General features: G+C 43.8%; 1 protein-coding gene across 2 annotated transcripts; it reads left to right on the forward strand.

Moving 5' to 3' along the window:
• LOC308609752 (arylsulfatase L-like) lies at window positions 1-27,103 on the forward strand. Of its 2 annotated transcripts, XM_081223463.1 has the most exons (11): window positions 1-402; window positions 5,337-5,381; window positions 5,975-6,124; window positions 7,673-7,794; window positions 10,575-10,697; window positions 13,291-13,714; window positions 15,217-15,353; window positions 18,830-18,964; window positions 19,339-19,501; window positions 22,015-22,136; window positions 26,669-27,103. In XM_081223463.1, exons 2-11 carry the CDS (start codon window positions 5,359-5,361, stop codon window positions 27,022-27,024), a joined length of 1,755 nt encoding a protein of 584 aa, XP_081079589.1. In that variant the 5' UTR covers window positions 1-402; window positions 5,337-5,358; the 3' UTR covers window positions 27,025-27,103. The 2 variants fall into 2 exon arrangements, with proteins under 2 accessions (XP_081079589.1, XP_081079588.1); XM_081223462.1 differs by lacking the exons at window positions 1-402; window positions 5,337-5,381; window positions 5,975-6,124 and having other exon boundaries at window positions 7,676-7,794.
• The last annotated feature ends 608 nt before the right edge of the window (window positions 27,104-27,711 follow it).

Below are 27,711 nucleotides of genomic sequence, written 5' to 3' on the forward strand. Positions count from 1 at the left end.
ACACAGCCAGCAAATGCCCCGTCTGAACTGACCAGAGGCCAGGCGGGTTTCAACCTACTTGTGAATGAAAGACTCCTTGTTTCCAGCAAGGAGATCAGAGATCCCTCTGCAAGTGTTAACAGTTTGTAAATGAGAATAGAAGGTCTTCTGTAGAAACCCGAAAAGCACAGACAACAGACGCCAGGGACTTCCCGGCCCCTTCTCTGGACAACCTAACTTGGTTTCGGTAAGATCCTTGTTGCTTTGAAGAGTGAATCAGCCGGCACATGCGTGGACCGGAGAGAGGTCCTTGACTCAGAGCTGAGATCGTGTCTCCTGGCAAGAGGACCCAGAAGACTGGTCCCCCGGAGAAGCAGCCGTTCGCTTACCTGCAGCTGGCCTGGCCCAGAGACAGCCCTTCAGGTAACCGGCTTTTCTTGGGATGCTAGCGAGGCCGCTCCAGCCCAGCCAGCGACCCTTGGCAGCCTCCCTAAGTACGCGTGACTGCAGGGCACACTGCAGCATCTGGCCGTATTTTAGAGGCAACTTTCTTTAAAATGGAAAGCAAAGATATCCATGTCAGATTTTTGCCTTGGGTGATTTCTACAAGGAATGCAGAATTAAGTTCAGAAAGAGAGCGAATGTAACTACATGAGACGCTAAGAGATTTTGGAGCATGTGGACTGGACGTTGAAGAGATGCTAAGATTAAAAACTGAACCGGGTTTGGGAACAGGGCCCAAGTGTAGTGGAGAAATGAGACATGCTGCCTGGGGTCTGGAGGACAGCGGGGAACCAGGGCTTGTAATTCTTTCTCCCCTGGAAGAGCATCAAAGGCTACATTATGGGTAATACTTCATTGCAGGACTTTCTCTTTTTCTGTATCTTTTTTCTTTTAAATGGTCAAAGTATTTGACTTTTTTTTTTTTTGGTAAGTATTCTTTTTTTTTTTTTTTCCTCAAATCTTTATCGGAGTCTAATTGCTTTACAATGGAGTGTTAGTTTCTGCTTTATAACAAAGTGAATCAGCTATACATATGCATACATCCCCATATCCCCGCCCTGTTGTGTCTCCCTCCCACCTTCCCTACCCCAGCCCTCTAGGTCGTCACAAAGCATGGAGTTGATCGTGCGCTTATTGAGATATAATTAGCAGATAACATTGTGAGAGTTTGCTGAGTACAAAGGGTCAGTTTGATACATTTCTATGTTGCAATATGATTGCTACAGTAGCGTTAGCTAATATTGCTCCCACCTCCTGTGTTTGCCATTGCTTTTTTGTGTTGAAAACAATTGAGATCTAGTCTCTTAGCAACTTTGACACTTAACATTACAGCAGTGTTGAGTGTAATCCCTGTGGGGTGGGTTAGCTCTCCAGAATGTATTCACCTACATGTTGCAAGTTTGCATCCTTCAACACCCACCCATTTCTCCTACCCTCCCACCCCCTGCCAACCACCACCCTACCTACCCTCTGCTCTTTCTTTGTCTCTTTCTTATGGAAAGTCTTCTCTGGTAGCAAGGAGCCACCATGAAGAAAAGCATGCAGTGTTCTAAGGGATAAGATGCTGTGTTCATTGGAACAGAAGAATATGCTCCTTCTGTGTAGCTAAATATAGAGAGACTATCACTTAAGAGGTAAACCAAAGATTTGATAAAACTAAACCTCGTAGGACGTTTCCACCATGCTCCAGCGGCGTATATACACTCAACTCTAACCCACCAGTAGAACAAATATAACCAGTCACATTTCCCAGAAAAGTCAGAAGCAGCCCATAATATGCTTTTTCTGGGGGAAAAAAAAGATTAAAATAGATGTAAAGAAAACAATCCTATCTACTTGATAATATATTATATATTTTCATATTTTTATATATGATTATTGTGTATTATATATTGTATGTATACATGTATCTCTACATACATATACATAAATGTATATTATTTCATCTATAAATACATATAAATAAAAATGTTCATAGAGCCCTCCTGAGAGGTAAAGATTTGTAGCCAAAAATTGCAAAATGGAACCGATGAAAGGGTAGGGCGAATGCTGATGGTATGAAAAGAAAGCATTTCCAGCTTCTCTCCTCTGCTCACGGGATTTGAGATACGCCATCCAAACGGTCTACATGTTAAAACAGGTCTAGAGGGCAAAGTCCGCAGTGTTCTGTTCTTCCATCAGAGAGTGGACTAATTTCATCCACAACATACATCTTGTATGAGTCCAACTCCATGACATTCTGGAAAAGGTAAAGTTATGGAAGCAGTAAAAGGATCAGTGGTTGTCAGGGGTTAAGCTGGGAAGACGGATGAATAGGCAAAGCACAGGAGATTTTTAGGGCAGTGAAACTACTCTATATGGTACTGTAATGGGAGGGGGTACATGGCATTGTACCTTGTCCACCCACGGGATGTATAACACCAAGAAAGAACCCTAAAGCTAACTCTGGGCTTCGGATGATACAGAGAGCAAACAGACACAGTCACCACGCAACAGGTCACCCACCTGTACACCAGCTACCAGAAGCGAAAAAGAGGCACCAAGCCAGGTAGCTCACACCTCACTAAAATCCTTCTTCCAAACGTATAAGGTAAATAAACAGCCTGTGCCTTGGTTCTGGACCTTGCCCAGTCACGGTAGGTCTCACCAGGAGGGATGGGACCCCTCAGCCTTTATCCCAACTGAAAACTTCCCCGCTACAGAGGCAGTGGCCACAGAGAGCCATCCAAAGAAACCTGTCTGTGGGGTTTCTTGCTGCCCAAGCCCTATCCCAGTTGCATGCAATGGTCATCCAGCTGACCACAGGTGCACTGACCTGTCCTTGTGCTGAGGAGGACGCAGCTTGGGGAGGTGTGAGAAAGCACCTGAATTGCAAGGGGGCTTGGAAGGAACCACCTCTGTCTTGTGGGCAAGGGCTAATGTCCAGAGAACATGAAGAACCAGGAAACATCAGGCTAGCTCAGAAGGAGAAGGATGGAAGCACACTGGGGCATTTCTCCTTGGAGAAGGCCCCACATACAGTGGTCCACGCCACTGCACACACAGCCAGCCAGCAGCTAGTCTGCATCTTCCCAGGGGACAGCTTAGATGGAGAGGGTGTAACTCCGAAAGGCTGGATGCCCCCAGCTCGGAAACTCGCCCACCACGTGAGCCAACTTCTCTTCAAACAACTCATGAGCAGAGCTTCTGGGTCACTGCAAAAGCCATGCCAGGTCAAGGGCCACTGACCCCCTGGAGCCCCAAGTTGGCTTCCCTCATGTCTTCACGGTTCCTCATGGCCACAAACAGGCTGCCAGGGACCAGCATTTTTACTACACATAATGTTGCCCAGTCACCCATTGACATTCTACCTTTATTGGGTTTCCAGGGAAACAGAGCTAGAACGTTAGCCCAAGGTCTGATTCTCATGCATCAAGGGACAGGATTGCCAGTCATCTGCAGAAAGCAGCTGTTGTCACCAGATGGCTTTATAGACAAGCAAATATACGTGTTCTTCCCCTTTCCTATGTTTGTTTTGTAGGGACAGAAGCATACCACACACTCTCTCGACTCTTTTTTTTTTTTTTCATTTAAAATATATTGGATAAACAGAGAACGTGGTCCATCCACACAATGGAATATTATTTAGCCATGTCAGGGAATTCTGACACAGGCTACAAGGTGGGTGATCCTCGAGGACATTCACTAAGTGAAATAAGCCAGACACAAAAGGACAAATACTGTGTGATTCCACTTATAGGAGCTCTGTAGAGTCATCAGATTCATAGAGACAGAAGGTAGGATGATGGTCTCCAGGGGCTGGGGGAGTAGGATGGAGAGTGAGGGTTTAATGTGGACAGAGTTTCCGTCTGGGAAGATGAACAAGTTCTAAAGATGGATGGTGGGGATGGCTGCCTAATGATGTGAATGTGCTTCATGCCACTGACCTGTACACTTAAAAATGGGGCTTCCCTGGTGGCGCAGTGGTTGGGAGTCTGCCTGCCGATGCAGGGGACGTGGACGTGGGTTCGTGCCCCAGTCCGGGAAGATCCCACATGCCGCGGAGCGGCTGGGCCCGTGAGCCATGGCCGCTGAGCCTGCGTGTCCGGAGCCTGTGCTCCGCAATGGGAGAGGCCACAACAGTGAGAGGCCCGCGTACCGAAAAAAAAAAAAAAAGATTAAGATGGGAAATTTTGTTATCTGTGTTTACCACAATCAAAAAAATTTTTAAATATGAATTGGAGATCATTTCATATCAATATTTTATCACTTAATTTTGCATATTCCTTTATACTCCTGCCTTCTATATCGGGAATCAGGAATCTCTGGTCTGTTTGGCAAACTCTGCCTATTTTTGGAAATCAAGTTTAATTGGAGGACAACAAGGGCCAGCCATCTGTATTGTCCGTGGCCATTTCCATGCTATGACGGCAGAGTGAAGTAGTAGCGACAAGACCATCTGGGCAGAAAAGCCCAAAATATTCACCATCGGCTATTGATAAACACATGTTCTACATTCTTTTTTTTTGGCCGTGCCTTGAGGCTTGCAGGATCTTAGTTCCCCGACCAGGGATTGAACCCCTGCCCTGGCAGTGAAAGTGTGGCGTCCAAACCACTGGACCACCAGGGAATTCCCTACATTTTTTTTTTTTTAAGTCACATCAGGACTCAAACGCAAAGGCAGACACCCCAAACCAGCTGGTTTTTCCTCGTCAGGCTGGAGCAGAATTCCAACCAGGACGGAGCCACTCCAGCTCTGCCCACAGCCTACCTCCTATATTCTGTTCCCGGATACGTTATTTGCACATTGGCTCCATCTCGCCCAAGGGCCTATCACAAGGGCGTTCATGGCTTCCTCAACCTGAAACACGTTCCACTGGAGTGAAACATCCACTTTGTCCAGAGCTTGTGCAAGTAAGAGCCGTGAACCGTGACCTGGGTGAGGCCCCAGAGTTCCAGAACCTTCAGCAGAAACGTGGCTTTGCCTACTTGCTCCATGTATGGGATTTAAGATCCATCTGGACCAAACACGGTTTCTGGCAGCCATTCCTGGATCTAGGACACCTCGGGGACTTTCACCTACAGGGAGATACCTTTCTGTTCTGACAGAGTGCCTCGAAACCAGTCACACTCTGACCTAAGCTAGAGCTAACAAAGTCCATGTTCTACATTCTAAAGAGAGTGTCCAGCGTTTGTAAAGCTTTTTTAGTAGGGAAGAACATTCATTCCTTTATGAGGTTTTAGTAGTTAAGACGTCATGGATAGCATCAGAGAGAATCAAAGTTTCCCTTCTCATTACAGACTTACTATTTAACTTCCTGCATTCGTTCATTTTCTGCTGCCTGTGTTAATATAAACCTCTTTATTTCTTACAGGAAATACAAGGAAAGAGAGGATATGTTACAACTGGAGCACTCTTGGTAAGATAGGATTATGGGCACTCGTTCATCTTCTATGTCTGCCTCTGTGTTACTTCATGTCACTTTCTCAGAATGCATTGATAGTAAACTGATCTTTCTCAATTAGTAATTGTTCACTCCCCTCCTGAGGATTCACGATTAATATACATGTTCCATGCACCCTTTCCTGGGAGGTACTCCCCGGCAGCTACAGAAAGAATTCCATCTCACTCTTCCCAATGCAGCTGCGCATCAAGCCTTGCCATGGGGCAGGTGTCTGGTTTTCCGGGAAGCCCATGACCCAAATTCCATCAGATTCAGATTTCCATCTTTATTTCATGATGCTGCTGGGCATTGGAACACCATTGTCCTGCTGTTTATTTGTGTGCCCAGGGTGGCATCCATAAAAGGATGAGTTGTTTTTAACTTAAAAAAAAAAAGGCAAGAAAGAGAGAGAAAAAAATCAAATGCCTAAGAGGTATATTCAAACTCTTCTGAAATGGAATGATAATATCAAAGTCCCCTAAAATAGTGAACCCAACTTCCCACTTACAGAAGTCGTGTAAATAAGATGGAAAGCAGCACGAAGCCTTGTTGGGTGGCTTGTTTTTCAGGAGCTGGCTGGCTCTGACAGTCGGTGTGCTTCTGGATTTGAAGCCCTCAGCTTGCAGCAGTCTATCTGGTTCCCGTCCAAATATCCTTCTTCTGATGGCAGATGATCTCGGCATTGGAGATGTCGGCTGCTATGGCAACAACACCATAAGGCAAGGACCAGAGAATTGCTCATCTGATGCCCCGGTGCAGAGGCCACTGATATCGCATCTGACCCTTGGTCTGTGCAATTCAAACTATAGCAGAATTGTATGCACATTTCTTTGAAAGCCCTTAATCCTGCCTTCTTCCCACACCTGCACTAACCCCAGCTCAAATGCATCCTGTGTATGCATAATCACTTTACTGTTAAGTATGATCTCCATCAGCACAGTCTCTGGTAGACAACGGTTTTTAAATCCTTGCTCTTGCCTGTAAACTAAGACCAATATCAAGTTTACCTCACTCTCCAACCTCCATCCATCAAGCCAAATCCACGCACTCATGCATGATTTCAATGCTCCTGGATCAAAATCTCTGCTTCAGACAAGTCCCTGTCCTCCTCACCCAAGATATGACATGCGCATGTTCACCTAGCGTAAGGTAAACCCACCCCATCAGCTTGGTCCCTTTCTCATTGTCCTTGAGTACCAGCACAGGCACTACTAGGAAGCTGCATCTGAATCCCACCTTCACGGACCACCGACAATGTGTTGGTACCGTGGAGTCAAATCTTCCAGTTAGGATTAGCGTGTCCACACAGCTGTGCTTAAAATGCATAACCAACAAGGACCTGCCGTAGAGCACAGGGGACTCTGATCAATACTCTGTAACGACCTAAATGGGAAAAGAATCTGAAACAGCATAGATACATGTCTGTGGATAGCTGAGTCACTGTGCTGGACCCCTGAAACTAACGCAACATGGTTCATCAACTCCACGCTAATATAAAATAAAAAATAAAAAAAAGAAGACTGTGGGAAGACTAAGTGAGAAGTCACTCTGGCCTCTGAATTCTGGATCTTTTATCATATCTGCCTCAGCACCAGTAGTATATTGTGGAAACTTGGTAAATAATAATGCAGTGGATATTTCTTTGATGTTTCAGAAGACATGTGAAGTTTTTCCACTGCCTTTTTAAAAATTATTAATTGTTATTGGACTAGAGTTGCTTTACAATGTTGTGTTAGTTTCTGCAGCATAACAAAGTGAATCAGTTATATGTATACATACAGCCACTCTTTTTCAGATTTCCTTCCCATTTAGGTCACCACAGAGCATTGAGTAGAGTTCCCCGTGTGATACAGTAGGTTCTCATTAGTTACCTATTTTATATATAGTGGTGTGTCTATGTCCATCCCCTTCTCCTAATTCGTCCCACCCCCCTCCCCCCAACCCAGTATCCATTAGTTCGTTCTCAACGTCTGTGTCTCTATTTCTGCTTTGCAAAGAAGTTCATCTGTACCATTTTTCTAGATTCCACATAGAAGAGATATTATACGGTATTCGTTTTTCTCTGACTTACTTCACTCTGTATGACAGTCTCTAGGTCCATCCACAGCTCTGCAAAGCCGTTGTCTTTTGGTCGTTCCGAAGAACGCATGCATGTGTTAAATTGGTGACTGGCAGGTTTTCTATTAAGTAGGATGTCACTGTGCTTATGGAAAAAGCCTCTGTGTTTGTTTGCTAAGGAATAAAGCAGTTAATGTTTCCGTCTGTAGGACTCCGAACATTGACCGCCTTGCCGCGGATGGCGTGATGCTCACCCAGCACATCGCTGCTGCTTCTGTGTGCACACCAAGCAGAGCTGCTTTCCTGACAGGCAGATACCCTCTCCGATCAGGTTTGTCCTTCCTTCTGTCTAACCACACAGTGGACAGGAACATGCTCTTTTTGACTAATCATGTGTGGATTCTCCGGTACAGTGGGAAGAGAATGCTCTAAGTCCCCCATATTTTTGACCATCAGATTGGAGTCAGTAAGAGCTCTAGATAATGAGGTGATACCGGTAGAACCTGGTGCATTTGATTGTCTCCTGTGATGTGGATATAACCATATAAGGCAGGCGTTGGCAAACTTGTTCTCTAAAGGGCAAGATATTAAATACTTTCATCTTTGTGGGCCATGTAGGCTGTGATACAGCTACACAGCTCTACTGTTGTAGCTTGAAAGCATCTATAGACCTTACATACATAAATGAGCATGGCTGTGTTCTGATAAAACTTTATTTATGAACACTGAAATTTAAATCTCATATAGTTTCATATGTTATAAAGCATACTACTTCTTATTTTTTCCCCAACCATTAAATAAAACGTACAAAACCATTCTCCACCTGCAGGGGTTATGCAAACAGGTGGTAGGCAGCATTTGCCCCAGGGGGCATAGCTTTTCAACCCCTAGTATAACATACATAATAATCTACCCCGAGGGATATTAAGGGACCTAACAGGCGTTATCATGACTCTGGTTGTGCAAAAGTTTAAGTAATCAAATATGTTTAATCTGGAGAAGAAGAGATAGGGGCCTCCGAAGATTGTTTTCAAATCTCCACCTGCCCCGTGGAAAAGGAATATCTTTTGCTCTCTGTGGCCCCAAGAAAAAGATCTGAGACCTCGGAATGATTTTAAAGAGGGAAATAACGTCGACAGAATATTCCTCCCCTTCCACCACAGGGGCTCCAAAATCATCCTCTTTTGCATTAAAAGTCATGCAGATCTTTTGTTATAAAGTTCTGGAGTTTTTGTTTGGTTGGGTTTTGGTTTTGGTTTTGGTTTTAGTTTTGTTTTTTGGGGGGTTTTTGGTTTGTTTTCTTTTGTTTCTTTGTTTTTGTTTTTTTGGCTTTTTTGTTTTGTTTGTTTTTGTTTGAGGTTTTTTGGTTTTTTGGTTTGGGGTTTTTGTTTGTTTGTTTTTCAGAGGGGTTTTGAGGGTTTTCTTGTTTGTCTGTTTTGGCTTTGCTCTGTTTTTTTCTCCCAATCTTCTATCTCCCTGGGGATTTGGGTAGGAAGTAGACTAAAAGTTTGAAAGTCTGTATGATGTCCCTCTGCCCTTTGACCCTGAAGCTGACTCCTGGGAGTAGGGACAGACTTCAGACCCTATATCAGTCGGAGTTCTCCAGAGAAATAGAACCAACAAGATCGATCGATCTACCTATCTATCTATCTATCTATCTATCATCTATTATCTATCTATCTATCTTCTATCATCTATCTATCATCTATTATCTATCTATCTATCTTCTATCATCTATCCATCTATCTATCATCTATCTACCTATCTATCTATCATCTACCTATCCATCTATCATCTATCTATCCATCTATCATCTCTCTATCAATCTATCAGCTATTTATTTAGGATCTACCATCTCTGTCTCTTACTCTGTAAAGAGATTTATTTTAAGGAACTGGCTAGTGTGACTGTGTGGTTGGCAAGTCCAGAATCCTCAGGGCAGGAGAGCAGGCTGGAGATGCAGGTGGGATCTGGTGTTGCAGTCTTGAAGCAGAATCCCTTCTGTGTCTGGAAACCTCAGCCTTTGTCCTGGAGACCTCCAACGGACTGGATGAGGCCACCCACCTGCACAGGGGTCACCTCCTTTAGTTGAAGCCGATTGATTGAAGATGTTAACCAAATCTACAAAAGGCTTTCACAGCAACACCTAGACCCATGGACTAGTGTTTGCATGACTGGGGACCATAGCCTGGTCAAGTTGACCCATCAAAGTGACCCACAGAGGCCCTCCTATATATAGTTCTCTGGAACCTGCTCAGGGAAGAATAAATCCTGGACAACGTAAGCTGAAACACCCCAACTTTCTTTGTCCTGACCAAGAACTACTTGGTTTTCACTAGCCTTCATTGAACCAGACACATTCTTGAGGTTTTGGAAAATCTCAGAATTCTCCACATTCCCAAAGAATGATCACTGAGAACTTCATTCGCTCTTTGAACCAAGTGGATCCTCTCTGATCAGACTGAGCTGCAGTCATCAAAAAGGTCTAGGAGGCAAAGAGCATCTTCTAAATCATTGGTTCTCAACTGTACACTGCAGAGCTTTATAAAAATATTGAACCTACACTTTTTTAAATGATTGAGTAGAGGTCCTGGATCTATCAGGGTCAGGATGAATTATATCCATGGTTCCCTACCTTTTCAGCACATTAGAATCATTTGGGGGGACCTTTTAACCATTCCAAATTCCACCCCAGACCAACTAATATCACAATCTCTGGGGTGATATGATAACCAGGTGTCAAGATATTTTGGAAACCCCTCCCATGATTCCAATGTGCAGACCAGTTTGAGAAGCACTGGATTCTATCAAGAGTTTGGTGAAATCATAAAATCATTTTTAATTCTGTTTTCCTTTTCATTTAATTCTCTTTTGGCTTACAACCTTGACAGAGCAGGACCGTAAGTCTTCTCACTAACATTTTCAATTAATGAATCATTTCCTTTGCTGACAAAAATAAAACCCATGTGGCCAACCCACGTTGGAAGTAAGTTTTCAACTGAATTTTGAATAATGGAGAAATTTCACCAAATGTTCTAAGTTAAAGTGATAATAATGATGATACAAATCGATGTCTGATTGTAACATTTCTTTGAAAACGATTGATCAAAGGGATGGTGTCCAGTAATGGTTATCGTGTTCTTCAGTGGACGGGCGTATCTGGAGGACTTCCACCAAATGAAACAACTTTTGCAAAAATATTGAAAGATAAAGGCTATGCCACTGGACTCATAGGTATGGACATTTTCTAAGTATTAAACACATTACTTTTTTTTTAACATCTTTGTTAGAGCATAATTGCCTTACAATGGTATATTAGTTTCTGCTTTATAACAAAGTGAATCAGCTATACATATACATATATCCCCATATCTCCTCCCTCTTGCGTCTCACTCCCACCCTCCCTATCCCACCCCTCTAGGTGGTCACAGAGCACCGAGCTGATCTCCCTGGAGCACGTTACTTTTATAGGGAGGTTATAGTCAAGTAAGAAGTTTGGAAATGAAATAGTTGTGACACAGTGGGATTTCTCACTAGACAGAAAGCCCATGCATGCTGGAATCATGTTACTACCCACATTGCTTCGCGCAAAGTGGATGCTCAAGAAATATCAGCTTAATGACACATTTGGCATTTCATACAATTTTCTGAGGCACCGTGATTTAAAAAATTAAAAGTTTTTGGGTGGAGGGATAGATTGGGAGGTTGGGATTGACACATACACATAGCTATATTTAAAATAGACAACCAACAAGGACCTACTATAGAGCACAGGGAGCTCTTCTCAATGTTATGTAACAACCTAAATGGGAGAAGAATTTGAAAAAGAAGAGATACATGTATATGTATAACGGAGTCACTTTGTTGTACACCTGAAACTAACACCACATAGTTAATCAACTGTACTGCAATATAAAGTAAAAATTAAAAACAAAAATAAAAATACAACTGCAAATCACCTACAAGACAGCTTTGGTGGCACCACAGGTGTGACAGTAAAAAGTTTTCCACAGAAGGCAAAATCCAGTCCCAAGCTCCCCACTGCAACCCACACGGAATTCTAAACTAGAGGACAAACAACGAGAATCAGGCAACTCAACAGATATTTTAAACGATGCTCAGATGTAGAAAGATTTTGACTATATGTCAGTTCTGACTTTTTACTCAATACAATGAAGAGTTTTATGAGCAATCATTTCCTGAGGTATCTGATCATACTAAGTCATGATAAAAGCAAAAATAAATCCATTAATGATCTTTCAAAACATTAGCATTTTTTTTCTAATTTTACCAAATTACCAAAAATTTTCATAATGCTGTTTTTCCCCATTTCCTGCCTAGAAATGTGACTACACAGCTTAGAACCTTCCTCTCTGCTTCCATAAAGAGCAGGCTTATCTTTCTATACGTCAACAAACCACTTACGTCATGTGTAGAATGAATTAAAATTAGGGACGGCAGTTTCTTGAAAGGGGTCCAAGGAGTCATGATCATTATCATGTTATATTAATAAATTTTGCTAACAGTCTCTTTTGATCAGAAAGATCAAAGCTAACTCTTTAGTTCTTTGAATATAGAATCCAATAGATTCGTGGATATTGCTCGGGAAATCACATGAGGTTTTCTGGGTGACGGACACCATTGGGCTGCTGAGAAGGTACACAGACCGTATCAACACTCCAGCAGTGATAGCAGGGAAGCTAATCACCTTCCACTGACTGAACACGACAGGTGGGGTCTGCAAAACCTGTCACCCACCACCACCCTGACTATGATTATAACGAATTAGCAAAGGGACGGAGAATTCTAAAGTCGGGAAATCTTTCGCTCACGCTGGTCACATCAGATGGAGTTTTCTAGAGCAGTGTGACCACTGTGTGCCTTGATTATTGCTCTCCTGTAGAAAGTCGCAAAGTCAGGTGGAGTCGACTGAATAAGGGTCACCAAAGATAGCAGGTCCTAAATGCTGGAACCTGCAAATATAACCTTACATAGGAAAAAAGGGTCTTTGCAGATGTGATGAAGTGAAGGATCTTGAGATGAGATGATCCTGGATTATCCAGGTTTCCTTATATACAAGGACAAGGGTCCTTTCAAGAGGGAGACAGACACATATCTGACTACAAAGAGGAGATAGTGAGGCCATTGAGGCAGAGACGGGAGGGATGCGGCCACAAGCCTGGGGACGCCTGGAGCCCCCAGAAGATGGAAGAGGCAGGAACGACCCTCCCCTGGAGCCTCAGCGCTTTCCAAGTAGACAGGAATGGGACCTTATTTGGAAAGAGGGTCTCTGCAGATGTGATGAACTGAAGGGTCTGAGATGAGGTCCTCCTGGATGAGGGTGGCCTTACATCCAATGACAGTGTCCTTCTAAGAGACAGAAGAGGAGAGACAGACACAGAGTTCTAGCCCTGGGAAGACAGAGGCAGAGACGGGAGGGAGGTGGCCATGAGCCCAGGGACACCTGGAGCCCCCAGAAGCTGGAAGAGACGGGAAGGACCCTCCCCTGGGAGGCCCTGCCCACTTGCCTTGATTTTGGACTTGCTCTCCAGAACTGTGAGAGCATAAATTCCTGTTGTTTCAAGCCACCAAGTTATGGTGCTTTGTTCCAGCAGCACAGGAAATGCTGCTACACAAGGTCCTCATTCCCTTGAAGTGACCTGGCCAGGCTGTGGTACAAACAACAGCAAACACTACCCCCACCTCCTCTACATCCCCACCTCATCCCACCACCCAGCAGAGAGCCTAGAACTTGGCAAGCACACCATACCTACTCCCCCAGGGATGATCGGACCATTGTCACGTGTGCATGCTTCTTGCCTTTCAGGAAAATGGCATCTGGGTCTCAACTGTGAGTCCTCCGATGATTACTGCCACCACCCGCTCAGCCACGGCTTTGACCATTTCTACGGAATGCCGTTTTCCATGATGGGAGACTGTGAGCCCTGGGAAATGTCTGAAAAGCGCGCAGGCTTGGAGCATAAACTCAACGTCTGCTCGCATGTCATGGCGTTGGCCGCCTTTACGCTCACCGTTGGGAAGCTCACCCGCCTGGTAGCGGGCTCCTGGACTCTGGTCGTCTGCTCAACCATCGCGGCCCTCTTGTTCTTCACAACCTCCTATTTCATGGGTGCCCTGATTGTTCACGCGGACTGCTTTCTGATGCGAAATCACTCCATCACCGAGCAACCCATGTGCCTTCAAAGGACGACAGCTCTTATGCTCAAGGAGGTCGCATCCTTTGTCAAAAGGTGAGTGTCAAAGATGGCTTCAGGATGAAAATGAATTCGGAATCTGCTTCTTCTGTAATAGGTACTGGCGTGGTGAAATGGTCCCAGCTCAGAAAGACATTTTTTGGTAAAATGGGGCATAAATGATGTTCCATGGAACTCAACTGGATCCATTGAAACAACTGACCAGTCAGCTGAAATTTGCTGCTGTTCCTTCTTATTTTAGAGCCAGACCAGGGAATTCCCTGGGGGTCCAGTGGTTAGGACTCTGAGCTTGCACTGCAGGGGGCACAGGTTCTATCCCTGGTCTGCCAGCCACGTGGCATGGCTAAAAAAGAAAAAAAAAAGAGCCAGTCCAATTCTTTTGAGCACCCCTGGTTACCACAGGGGTGGTATTTAATGAACGTATGAAACTGAATCACCTGTAGGTTTTGCAATAAATTCTGAGTATTTTTAAAGCTCTACCATCAGGACCAAGTGGTCCTGTGGCTAACTTCAGCCTGGATGTAAATGTGAGTGACAGTGACAGAGAGACTTACCAGGCCAGACCAGGAGGGACACAATGAAAAGCTACACCAAACAGAGGCCACTTCATGCTCCCCAAAGGGATTCCAGTAAAGTGGGCGACTCCATGGAACCCCAACTTACCTGGGTGGTGATCATGTTCTGGAACATTCTTAGAGAGTTCTTGATGGAATTGCCAAATATGGGTCAGGTCTGAAGCGAATACTTCGCTTTCAAATTAAAACAAACTAACCTGATGTGTCCTTATTAAGTCTAAGAGCTTCACCTTTGCTTCTGTCCTTTAAGGGGGTAGATTAGACCATAAAGATCAGGTGAAGATGGGGGAAGATGGGGAATTGTCTAGATTTTGGGGAGAATCAACTTGAGATTAACAACCCCATATACATCATTTTGAAAATGTGTTTTTTCATGACTATTCCACATCCTAAACTTCATTGCATAAGAGCAGTTGTAAAGAAAACTAAATGTGCAAATCACTTATTCTTTCAGCTACATTTGAAATAGAAAAATATACTGAAATAACAATAAAATAAAAGCCAGACCAGATGGCATCCTCGTATTCTATTTTCCTTTCAGTCATCCGAAGTCCATAGAGTTAGAAAACGATAATCAGGAAGAAAAAGACGTATAAGATCGTTGTGGAGGGAATTCTCTGGCGGTCCAGTGGTTAGGACTCTGCGCTTCCACTGCAGGGGGCATGGGTTCGATCCCTGGTCGGGAAGCTGAGATCCCACATGCCGTTGCATGGCCAAAAAATAAAAAATTAGTGTGGACTTTTCAAAAGACTTTAGAAGGAAGAAAGTCATCACACTGAAGATTCTCAGATGCAGGAACATCGTGCCGTGAAACAGATCTACGCATTTGCTTCTGGTGGGTAGAGCAGCAAAGTCATGTATCTGAGTAAGGACGTGACAATGGAGATTTGTATTTAGCATCTGTAGGACCTCAATCTCAGGTTGACCAAAAAATAACTCCCATCACATTGTATCTACTTTCAGAAACAAGCAAGGACCTTTCCTCCTCTTCGTGTCCTTTCTACATGTCCACACCCCTCTTATCACTACCGAGAACTTCCGAGGGAGGAGTCCCCATGGGCTGTACGGGGACAACACAGAAGAGATGGATTGGATGGTGGGTAGGTACCTTTTCCAGGTGAGAAAGTGATGGTTCCTCGTCCAGAAACTGCAGGAGGGAAGGATGTAAAGAATGAGAAGACCAGACTAATTAACGTTACTGATAGGAGAGGCATCCTTTGAATGTCAGGGGTCCTCCTCACTCTTGTGTTTTATTTCTCTTTCTTGGATGGGTTGACTTTCTCTTTTCCCCCCAGGAGAATGTAAAATGCCTGTGGGTTGGGACTGCCTTGTCTTCTTCTCCCACTGCATCCCCTGGGTTTAGTACAGTGCCAGGTGAAAAAAAGTGAACATTTCCTGACTGAGTCAGCGCTTGAATGCCTGTGTGGGTGTGGATGCAGCCACTTCGCTGATTCTCCAACAAGGGCTCGGTACCCCTGGGTTTCCATGGTGGTGAGCTACAGAGTAATCATCCTCAGAGATTTTAGAGAAAATGTACCTTAAAGAATCTTTTCACAACGTCATCTTGGAGTAAAAAGTATGATTTCGGTGAACTGTTGGGGAAAATGAGAAAAATTGGAAGACAGTTGTGCAATTACTCATGTCAAATCTCTTCCCCGGAGGGCCTGGCCCCATTCCCTTCAAGACAAATTCACTCATCTTTGGGTAGAAAAGATTAAGAATGACTGGAAAATATAGGCTATTTTAGGTGATGTCAAACATTGAGTGTTTAAAATGGAATTTCCAACACCACAATTTGGGAAAAAAATATTTTAAACGAATAAATGTACAGATGTATGTAATCAAATAAGTATTGAATGATAAAGACTGAAACTTTACAGTACAGAGTTAAGAACCCGTAAATTCATCAAGATAAGAAACTCTTCATGAGATACATGTAGAGAATCTTTTGTTTTTTTTTAAATTTTTATTGTAATGTAGTTGATTTACAATGTTGTGTTAGTTTCTGCTGTACAGCACACTGAATCAGTTATACATCTACATATATCCCTCTTATTTAGATTCTTTTCCCATGTAGCCCATTACAGAGTACTGAGTAGAGTTCCCTGTGCTCTACAGTAGGTCCTTATTAGTTATCTATTTTATATATAGTAGTGTGTATGTGTCAATCCCGATCTCCCAATTTATCCCTCCCCCTGCCTTCCCCCCCTCCCCGCTTTGGTAACCTTAAGTCTGTTTTCTACATCTGTGACTCTATTTCTGTTTTGTAAATATGTTCATTTGTATTATTTTCTTTTTAGATTCCACATATATGATATTTGTCTTTCTTCTTACTCACTTCACTTACTATGATCATCTCTAGGTCCATCCATGTTGCTGCAAATGGCATGATTTCATTCTTTTGTATGGCTGAGTAATATTCCATTGTATATATAGACCACATCTTTATCCATTCCTCTCTTGATGGACACTTAGGTTGCTTCCATGTCCTGGCTATTGTGAATAGTGCTGCTGTGAACATTGGGGTGCATGTATCTTTTCGAATTATAGTTCTGTCTGGGTATAGGTCCAGGAGTGGGATTGCTGGATCATATGGTAGCTCTATTTTTAGTTTTTGAAGGAACCTCCATACTGTTCTCCGTAGTGGCTGCACCAGTTTACATTCCCAGCAACAGTGTAGGAGGGTTCCCTTTTCTCCACACCCTCTCCAGCATTTATTGTTTGTAGATTTTTTTTAATGATGGCCATTCTGACCGGTGTGAGATGATAACTCATTGTAGTTTTGATTTGCATTTCTCTATTAATTAGTGATGTTGAGCATCTTTTCCTGTGCCTATTGTCCATGAAGAATCTTTTCAATGTCTCCCCTTTCTCTCTGTCCCAATTTAAAACTCAGTCAAGCAACTGAATGATACATTTTTTTAACAAAAATCATTTAGAATGTAGGTTGGTGTAGCTCAGATTATTAGGGCAGGGAAACTCTTCTGTTGACACTATAATGCTGGACACAAGACATTGCACTTTTATCGAAACCCACAGAATGGGGCTTCCCTGGTGGCGCAGTGGTTAAGAATCCGCCTGCCAGTGCAGGAGACACGGGTTCGATCCCTGGTCCAGGAGGATTCCACATGCCGCGGAGCAACTAGGCCCGTGCGCCACTACTGAGCCTGTGCCCTAGAGCCTTCGAACCACAGCTACTGAAGCCTGCGTGCCTAGAGCCCGTGCTCCACAACAACAGAAGCCACCACAATGAGAACCCGCGCACAGCAACGAAGACACAACGCAGCCATAAATTAATTAATTAATTAATTTAAAAAAAAAAAAACCCCACAGAATGCACAACAGAAAGAGTGAACCCTAATGTAAACTATGGACTTTAGTTAATAACAGTGTATCAATATTGACTTATCAATTATAACATTGTTTAGCTAATCTATAAACCTAAAACTGTTGTAAAAACCAAAATCTATTAATGAAGGGGGAGGAAAATCAATAGGGATACAAATTTTAAAATTCTTTTCCAAAAGAAAGCACCTAAAGAGGAAGAAATGGCCAAAGTACAGACGGAACAAAGAGAAAAAAAAAGCAAAAAACAAACAAACAAAAAGAAGCAATATGGTTGATTTAAAACTAACAGTATAGAGACTTCCCTGGCGGTCCACTGGTTAGGACTCCATGCTTCCACCTCAGGGCGCCCAGGTTCAATCCCTGGTCGGGGAACTAAGATCCCACAAGCTGCAGCATGGCCAAAAAAAAAAAAAAAAATGCAGACCTGGTCAGACTGTATAAAAAAACAACACCCAAACACCAAAGAAATACACTCGTTTTTTTAAATCTGTAACTTTTAACCAACCACCTTCACCCATTTTTTCCCACCCCTCACCCTCACCTACAGTAGCCACCATCTGTTTTCTCTTTCTGTAGGTGTGGCTTTTTGGACCTCACATATAAGTGAGATCACACAGTATTTGTCTTTCTCTGTCTGACATATTGCACTGAGCATAATGCCCTCAGGGTCCATGCATGTTGCTGCAAATTGCAGGATTTCCTTCTTTCTCAAGGCTGGATAATAGTCTGTTGAATGTATACACTACATTTTCTTTATTCATTCATCCATCGATGGATGCTTGGGTTGCTTCCATGTATTGCCTATTGTAAATACTGCTGCTATGAACATGGGGGTACAGATTTTTTTATGTGACTCTAAGAAACCTAGAACTGCCACTGAAAACTATTCTTCATCCATGTACAAATGCTTTTGTCAGCGTCCTTCCTAGCCCATCCTGTTCCCTATTTTTCTCTGTAATCTTCTTTTGCCTCATTTTTAAGGGTTCATGACGTTGTCCTATGCAGCATGTACACTTGTAGCTTTCCTGAAACTTTTTGGAAACAGGATTGGGCACATACAAAGACATATATCAATCTTAGATCAAGGATGCTTAGAATAGCACAATTATATTACTGCTCACTCCCATTATGCTTTAACACTAAAGACTCATTTTAATGAAGCATTCCAAAAATTTGGTGTAAGAGTTTCTTCTATTTTGACTGGCACAAATGCATCTATTCTTTGCAGGGCAGATCCTTGATACTTTGGACACGGAAGGTTTGACCAATAGTACCCTCGTTTATTTTACATCGGATCATGGGGGATCCTTAGAGGCTCAGTTTGGAAACAATCAATATGGTGGCTGGAATGGGATATATAAAGGTAAGGGTGAGACATTCCCAGATCCATGTGTACTGTCTTCATCTCTTCCCAATAATTCCCAACCCTTTCTCTGGAATGGGAGTTTACAAAGCAAGGTCACAAAAACCAAAGGAACCCAAATGATTGTTGTGGTCAACAGGATAATGTCCCCAAAGATATCCATGTCCTGACCCCCGTGTGGTAGAAAACCAACACCCAGATTAATCAATAAAACAAAATCTATGCTCTGCTAGGGAGGAACTAAATGTCATCATGTAATTAAAGAGGGAGGGAGAGAAAGAGAGATTTAAGACAAATGGAAAGGTTAAATCACCCAGGTAAGCAACCACTTTGGATTTTCAATCACATTCTTTCCTGTTGATGTCTAAACACAGGTGGCAAAGGCATGGGCGGCTGGGAAGGTGGGATCCGGGTCCCAGGGATACTCCGGTGGCCCGGGGTGCTGCCCGCTGGCCGCCTGATCCACGAGCCCACCAGCCTGATGGATGTCTTCCCCACCGTGGTCCAGCTGGGGGGTGGCCAGGTGCCCCATGACAGGTACAGAGAAGCTCAAAGAAGGCAGTTGTGTTTTGTGTACAGCCAACATGTATGTCAAACATTGCTGTCACTTTTGTTTGGCATAAAACATCCATGAGATCAGTATCTGGAAAAACGCTCATCGCTCTCTGCTGGGATCCAACGTCTGCTTCATTTTATGCACAAAATGTCCTTCTCTTCTCAATCTTAAGTGGAGCCATTTGATTATAAGGACGATTGTCACTGAAATGCATCAATGAATTTACTAACGATTCATCACAAGAGATTCCTTTTGATGTAGTGTGGTAGGGACTTTTCATGATCCCAGTTTTTCTTATTTTTTAATTTATTTATTATTTTATTTATTTATTTTTGGCTGTGTTGGGTCTTCGTTGCTGCATGCGGGCTTTCTCTAGTTGTGGCAAGCGGGGGCTGCTCTTCATTGCGTTGCGCAGGCTTATTGCGGTGGCTTCTCTTGTTGCGGAGCATGGGCTCTAGGCACGTGGGCTTAGCAGTTGTGGCTCGCGGGCTCAGTAGTTGTGGCTCGTGGGCTTAGTTGCTCCGCGGCATGTGGGATCTTCCTGGACCAGGGCTCGAATCCGTGGCCCCTGCACTGGCAGGTGGATTCTTAACCACTGCACCACCAGGGAAGCCCGATTCCAGTTTTTCTTCCTTTAAAAATTATAGAAAATTTGGGAGGAATAGAAAACAAAATTATTTCGTAAACTTGACAACATAGAGATGAATACATAATTAAGTTATATGATACCTATATACTATATATATTTAGATATACTTTATATTTTTTAATATATTTGTATAAAATGTCAGTATATATAGAGAGATATATATGTACATACCTATATATATTTAGACACTTTATGCATGGGCAAAAATTTTAATGGCTTTACAGTATTCTTTCAACTAACCTCTTACAGGTGGACATTAGCCCTGTTCTCTTTTGAAAAAAAGTCTGGCTTTGTCATTTTACTGCCTGTCATAATTATCTTCTTAGTAAAAATCCCTGGAAATTGAATTCCTGGGTCAAAGTGTATGGCCATTTACTAAATCTCTTGATACATTTTGTCAAATTGTTCCCTAGCAATTGCTACTGGCTGTAAGTGAGAGTATCTATTTTTAAAATAATAGAACTAAAATAAATTTAATTTATACATGTAATTTATTTATTATATATATAGATGACACATATAGTATGTGTGTATGCACATATACATATATGTGTGTTATCATTCCCATTGCTTTATCAGCAAAGATGTTGAATATTACATTCTCCTGTTTTCTGTTTTCTTACATTGAATATCATGTCTCTGGTTGATTTTTTTTTCTCCTAATTGGCTGCTAATTTTTTTTTCATAAATTTATTGATTTTTGGCTGCGTTGGGTCTTCGTTGCTGCGGGAGGGCTTTCTCTAGTTGCAGAGACCAGGGGCTACTCTTCCGTTCGGTGCGCGGGTTTCTCATTGGGGCGGCTTCTCTTGTTGCGGAGCACGGGCTCGGCGGGGGGGGCTCTAGAGCGCAGGCTCGGTAGTTGTGGCGCACGGGCTTAGTTGCTCCATGGCATGTGGGATCTTCCCGGACCAGGGCTCGAACCCGTGTCCCCTGCATTGGGAGGTGGATTCTTAACCACTGCGCCAGCAGGGAAGTCCCTGGCTGCTAATTTTTAACATTAATTTATAACATCTCATTTGTTTTAAAAATAAAAATTTGTCCATCATGTATATCACAAATGTATTTTGCTAGAAGATAAAATTCAGCTATATATTGTTGCTTGGTTTTATTTATATATACATTTATATATATTTATACACACACATATTTAAACATGTGTGTATGTGTACATGAATACACGTTTGGAAATGAAATATATATTGTGTATATACATGGTATATATATATATATGTGTTATATATATGGTGTATCTATGCGGTATGCATATATTTTATGTATATATGGTGGGTATATATATCACATATCTATGGTATATGTATATGGTATGTGTATATGTATATATATTGTATATACAGTATATATAATATATAGTGTATATACGGTATAATACATATATTGTGTATATATTATATATTCCATATAGTGTATATATGTATATTTGTATATAATGATATATATTGTGTATATAATGTATATTTTTTATATAATGATATATATTGTATATATACACTATATATGCATATATATTTCTTTTATTATATATATATTTATGAAATGATTCCAGGTCTTGTTGAAGAACACTGAATATTCTATAACGACTTAAAGCTCAAATCAATATAGAACCAAGCAGGTGTTTCCATTTTGTTCACCTATTTGTGCCTTCAGAATTAGTCTGGGTGGACCGTCACTTCAGCCGAGCAAGCTGGACCCTCCAAGATCTTTTAGCCGAAGGCGCTGTGTGCAGGTGGATGGGGTGCTGACTGCCCCGGGGCTGCCCTGGGCTTGTTAAGGCTCACTCCCACCTTCCAGCAGCCCCGCCCTGAGTCCCTGTGCTCCTGCCTGTAGGGTGATTGACGGCCGGGACCTGCTGCCCTTGCTCCTGGGGACAGCCCAGCACTCGGACCACGAGTTCCTGATGCATTACTGCGAGAGCTTCCTGCACGCAGCCCGGTGGCACCAACGGGACAGTGAGTAGCCTGCCTGAACGAGCCATGTCTTGGCCTCTGTTCTCATTTTCTGCTTCTTTATGGCTTGCATTTCCACACGAGCTCCTTTATTTCCTTCTTGGCGGTATTTTTCTTCTGACGCCGGCAACATCCTTTAGCTGTCGATCATCCTGTGGTGATCGGAGGGAATTCTGTGGTTTAGGCTATGGCTATGGCTTTCCTGTCCCCCAGCCCCATGAGGTGAGGTGCAACTTTTATCATCACACACACACACTTGTACACACACAGGTGTTCCCACCTGATTCTAACCTTTCCAGTCTGTCCTCTTAATCTATATTTGCTTTCCATGTGTCTTAACTTCATGACACCGTCTCATGTCTGTTATATTAATGATAACTTTGTAAAACAAGCAGTAACATGTTTAGTGAATAATTTTTGCATCTCAAACTTTTCTGGGCTGTTTTGGCCCAACAGTCCTTTCAAAAGAATTGTAAAATCATGTGCAAGTATGTTTTTTTTAATCCCACAGGAATATCAATGGCCATTGTCTTCAACGTATAAATGATTTTGGGGGGGAAAGTGGTATCTTTACAATATCAAGTTTTCCCAAACTGAAGCGTGTTATGTCTCTGCACTTCTTATTTAAAAACTATTCATTTTACCAAGCACTTTATTCCCTTACCAAGTCATTTCATTGTATTTTAATTGCTTCCCTATTTATAGCTGGATTCTCCATCATCGTCTGACGGGAGTTGCTTGAGGTTTTCTGTTCCTATGAATCTGTTTCTATGAATCTTTTTAAATCCAGCTCTTGGATTTACTAAACAACTGTATTTTTAAATTTTCTAACTGCTTGAGTTCTGCCTCTACTTTGGTCTGTGGCAACAGACTTTCAGCTATTTAAATTTCTTCTCTTCTCTTCATTTCTGTTTCCCTCTCTATTATTCTGCCTTGCCCTGACATTTTCTCCCATTTTTGTGGATTTCCCTTAAGGATTTGGTTTTCTTCCAGGGTTTGGGAAGGCCTACAGACCTCTTGCAATTCAGCTCACTCTTTTTTCTTTATCCCTCAAAACCATTCTCTGGACATGTCCAGTTGTCTGAAACAAGAATAAAAGAATACCTTTTGGAATCCCCCTTATTTGAGGAAGTTACCAATAGATTTTTTTAAAATCTCCCTCCTTTTCCTGTCCATCCTTTTCAGCAGTGTCATCATCTGGGATGATTTTTATTGCTACATTTTTGGGTTTTTAAGAATTACATATCATAGATTTCCTCTTTTAAGATTTCAAAAAAATTTTTCATTCAGGGACTTCCCTGGAAGCCCAGTGGTTAAGACTCCGTGCTTCCACTGCAGAGGGGGACGGGTTCAATCCCTGGTTGGGGAACTCAGATCCTGCATACCATGGGGCGTGGCAAAAAAAAAAAAACTTTCATTCAATTACCTAGCACAATCTACAACTATTTATGCTTCCGGATAATTTTTATTGCTACATTTTTGCTTTTTTAAACTTGCATACTATAGATTTCCCCTTTTATGACTTTTTAAAAAACTTTCATTCAATTGCACAGTTCACTCTACCAGCATTTATGCTTAGGGATGATTTCTATTGCTACGTTTTTGATTTTTTTAAAGTCACATATTATAGATTTCCCTTTTTAAGGGTTTTTTTAAACTTTCCTTCAGTTCCGTAGCCCAACCTTCAAGCACTGCTGTGAGTGGCACCGATACCTGGGATCAACGTTCATACTCTTTTCCTTTACCCCGTGGCTGCCCTATTACTGGACCTCTCTTCTCTCAGTTATTGGGCAAATATCTCAATTTTTTTTCAAGGTAGATAAGGAGTGTGTTCCTACTTTCTTTTTTTTTTTTTTTTTTAATTTTTGTGTTTTGGCCGTGCCACGCGCCATGTGGGATCTTAGTTCCCCAACCAGGGATTGGAACCCGTGCCCCGTGAATTGGGAGCGTGGAGCCCTAACCACTGGACGGCCAGGGAAGTCCCCTGTTCCTACTTGCCATGTCTTTTCGACGGCCCCCTCACCGGCCTCCCCAGGTCCACTCTTCATCCCACTCCCATTGTCCACTTAGCCCTCCATGAAAACCTTTCCAGGACCACCCACCATACCGATTCCTCCCTGTGATGTGAGCCAGCCCCTGCCCTTCTCTGGAACAAGAGCTCTGACCCTAGGAGCCCCCAGTCGCCAAGCTCCAGCAGAACCATGCCCTGTGATTCTAGAACCTGCAGTTACTGTCTCAGGGCCTTTGCACGACCCGTTCCTGCCATCGGGAACATGCTCAGAAGGCTGACCATCCTCCGTTCTTCACCTTCACGTCCCGCATCCACTATTACCCCATCCTGCACACACACAAACCTCCACGTCCACCTTCCATCACCTGGACTGCTTGTATTTTCTTCCAGGCATTCGTCACTCTTGGCAATCTTCTCATTTCTGGTGTCTATTTACCACTCTCTGGCCTGAGTCCCCTGCCTAGGACTCCATCTGTCTTCTCTCTGTACTCATCTGCCGAACAATGAAAACAATCACAGACATTGAATCAGTGTCCGCCCGATGCCAGTGAACTCATTTTACTCTGAAAACCCCAGCAGATGACAATTCCTGTCCCCAGTTCACAGGTGAGAAAACTGACACTTGTTAAGACAACAGGTCGCAGGGCTTCCCTGGGGGTCCTTTGGCTAAGGCTCCACGCTCCCAATGCAGGGGGCCCGGAGTTCCATCCCTGGTCAGGGAACAAGACCCCACATTGCCACAGCTAAGACCCAGCGCAGCCAAGTAAATAAATAAATATCCCAAACAAACAAAAAAAAAAGACAACAGGTCACCATAAATGCTTAGAAGGGGACAGAAGCCAGAGATTTTAATCGTGTTCCCATAAAAACACCAAACCACAGTGGTGCCAGCCTGGGAACCAGGGCTCAGGCAGGGAAATCTGGTGGCTGTTGGGACGAAGAGAACGGGATGCCCGTCTGAGCATAGGTCTTGGTTGCCCACACTTGCTGGCTGCATGGGGATCCCTGGCTTCATCCTCACTCTCCTGTCCAGGTCCCAGGAGCAGCCCCAGCCCTGCCCCATCTCCCTCCCTGGTCCCTGGTCCTCCTGCACCAGGATCCCAGGGAACCCTCCCGCCTGGTCCTGGAAGAGGCACGGCCACCAGAGTCCCGCTCACTGCCCTCTGGTTACACGTGTGGCTTCCCCAGACTTGCTGCCCTGCGAGGATGCCGGGCATGCCGGAGGGAGAGTGGGGGCCTCCTTCGCCATGCAGCAGGAAGCCGCAGGGCTCAGGCTGTGCAGTTCTGGGTCTGACCCACGGCCGGGGGCAATGCTGGTGTGAGGACAGTCTCTCCTTCCATTTGGTCAAAATCGCTTCCTGAGGCTGAGCTAGGTCTGGTGCCAGCTGACCTCTAGTTAGTAAGTCTTCTCAGACGCTAGAGGATGTCTGTTACAGATGCGTGCTGCTCTCTCCCTCCCTTCTTTTCTTCCTTCCTTCCTTTCCTCCCTCCTTCCTTCCCTCCTTTTCTTGGTGGAACCTTCACAGCTAGAGAGAAGCTCGGGAAAAACATCATTGAGAATCCACTTAGGAAACCACCGACCACACAAGTAATTCATTCTTTTTTGTAAACAGCTCTGTGGCACTGTCATTCACCATCTTAGCTCAGGCTGCCATAACAACATACCACAGACCACGGAGCTTAAAATAACGCACACTTATTTCTCACAGTTCTAGAGGCTGGAAGTATGAGATCAAGGTGCCAGCACGGTCTGGTTCTAGGGAGGACTCTCTTCTGGGTCAGATTCGGCCGCCTTCTCCCTGTGTCTTCATGTTGGGGAGAGAGAGCTCTGGCCTCTTCCCTCTTCTTATAAGGCCACGAATCCCATCCTGGGGGCCCCACCTTCACAGCCTCCTCTAACCCTAATCACCTCCCAACGCTCTATCTCTTAATCCCATCCCGTCGGAGCTCAAGGCTTCCACAATGAATTTGGGGTTGAAGGGATGGAGGACACACAAACGTTCAGTCCATAACATTCACATAACCATGAAATTCACCCTTTTCGAACGTAAAAATTGAGTGACATTTAGCACATTCACAACGGGTGCAAACCTCACCGTCATCTAGCTCTATGACATTTTCATCACCTCCAAAATGAAACTCCAAACCCATTAAATACACATTCCCCATCCCCGTCCCCCAGCCCCCGGTAACCATGAACCCACTTTCTGTGTCTGTGGATTTGCCTGTTCTGGACGTTTCCTATAAATGGATCACACACTGTGTGTCCTCCTGTGTCTGGCTTCTTTCTCTGAGCATCGTGTGTTTAAGGTCCATCCATGCTGTAGCCTGTGTCAGAGCTTCACTCCTTTTCATGGCTGAGTCATATTCCACTGTGTGGATGGACCCCATGCTGTGTATCCACCCATCACTTGATGGACACTTGGGCTGCTTCCAGCCCCTGGCACTTGTGAATCACCCAGCTCTCCAGCAATGTGTCCTGTTTCTCCATGCCAACCCTCCCCAATTCTTGTCCTTCCTCCAGGAGGGGCAGTGTGGAAAGTCCACTACGTGACCCCGATGTTCCACCCAGATGGAGCCGGTGCCTGCTACGGGAGAGGCGTCTGCCCATGCTCTGGGGACAAAGTAGCCCATCATGACCCACCATTGCTGTTTGACCTCTCGAGAGACCCTTCCGAGGCTCACGCCCTCACGCCAGACACGGAGTCCTCATTCCATCAGGTGATGGAGAGCATCACAAAGGCCGTGGAGGACCATCGCCGGACGCTCAGCCCGGTTCCACTGCAGCTGGACATGCCGGACAACATGTGGAAGCCGTGGCTCCAGCCCTGCTGTGGTCGGTTCCCCCTCTGCTGGTGCGATCGGGAAGCTGACCCATAATAGCCGCCCGCCTGGGAAAACTAGGTCCCTGCTCCCTAGAGATCTCCGTTGGGGTCAAAATAAAATGGCCTGAAGTCAAGCTGTCTGCTTGTGTGGGGCTGAATCGTTTCACCAACTCTAAAGAGAAAGTGTTACCGAACTCAGGTTCAGCTTCTCACCGCTCAGGAATATGATACTAAATTGGTACAAATGAACTTATGTACAAAACAGAAATAGAGTCACAGACATAGAAAACAATCTTATGGTTACCAGCAGGGAAAGGGGGTGGAGGGAGATTGGGATCAACATATACACACGACTATATATAAAATAGATAACTAATAAAGACCTGCTGTATAGCACAGGGAACTCTACTCAATTCTCTGTAATAACCTATATGGGAAAAGAATCTTAAAAAGGGTGGATATATGTATATGTATAACTGACTCACTTTGCTGTACACCTGAAACTAACACAACATCGTAAATTAACTATACTCCAATTTAAAAAATTAAATTATTTAGGGTTTCCCTGGGGGCACAGTGGTTGAGAGTCCACCTGCCGATGCAGGGGACACGGGTTCGTGCCCCGGTCCGGGAAGATCCCACGTGCCGCGGAGCAGCTGGGCCCGTGAGCCATGGCCGCTGAGCCTGCGCGTCCGGAGCCTGTGCTCCACAACGGGAGAGGCCACAACGGTGAGAGGCCCGC

The sequence above is a fragment of the Mesoplodon bidens genome, assembly GCF_964165515.1.
Source record: "Mesoplodon bidens genome assembly, chromosome: Y".
NCBI classification, from domain to species: domain Eukaryota; kingdom Metazoa; phylum Chordata; class Mammalia; order Artiodactyla; family Ziphiidae; genus Mesoplodon; species Mesoplodon bidens.

Excerpts from the sequence above, each read along its gene's own strand:
- LOC308609752 (XM_081223463.1), top strand. The coding sequence starts at position 5,359 with ATGTTACAACTGGAGCACTCTTG. Across the intron at positions 10,698-13,290 it reads CTATGCCACTGGACTCATAG|GAAAATGGCATCTGGGTCTC; the intron begins GTATGGACATTT and ends CTTGCCTTTCAG. Across the intron at positions 15,354-18,829 it reads AGAGATGGATTGGATGGTGG|GGCAGATCCTTGATACTTTG; the intron begins GTAGGTACCTTT and ends TATTCTTTGCAG.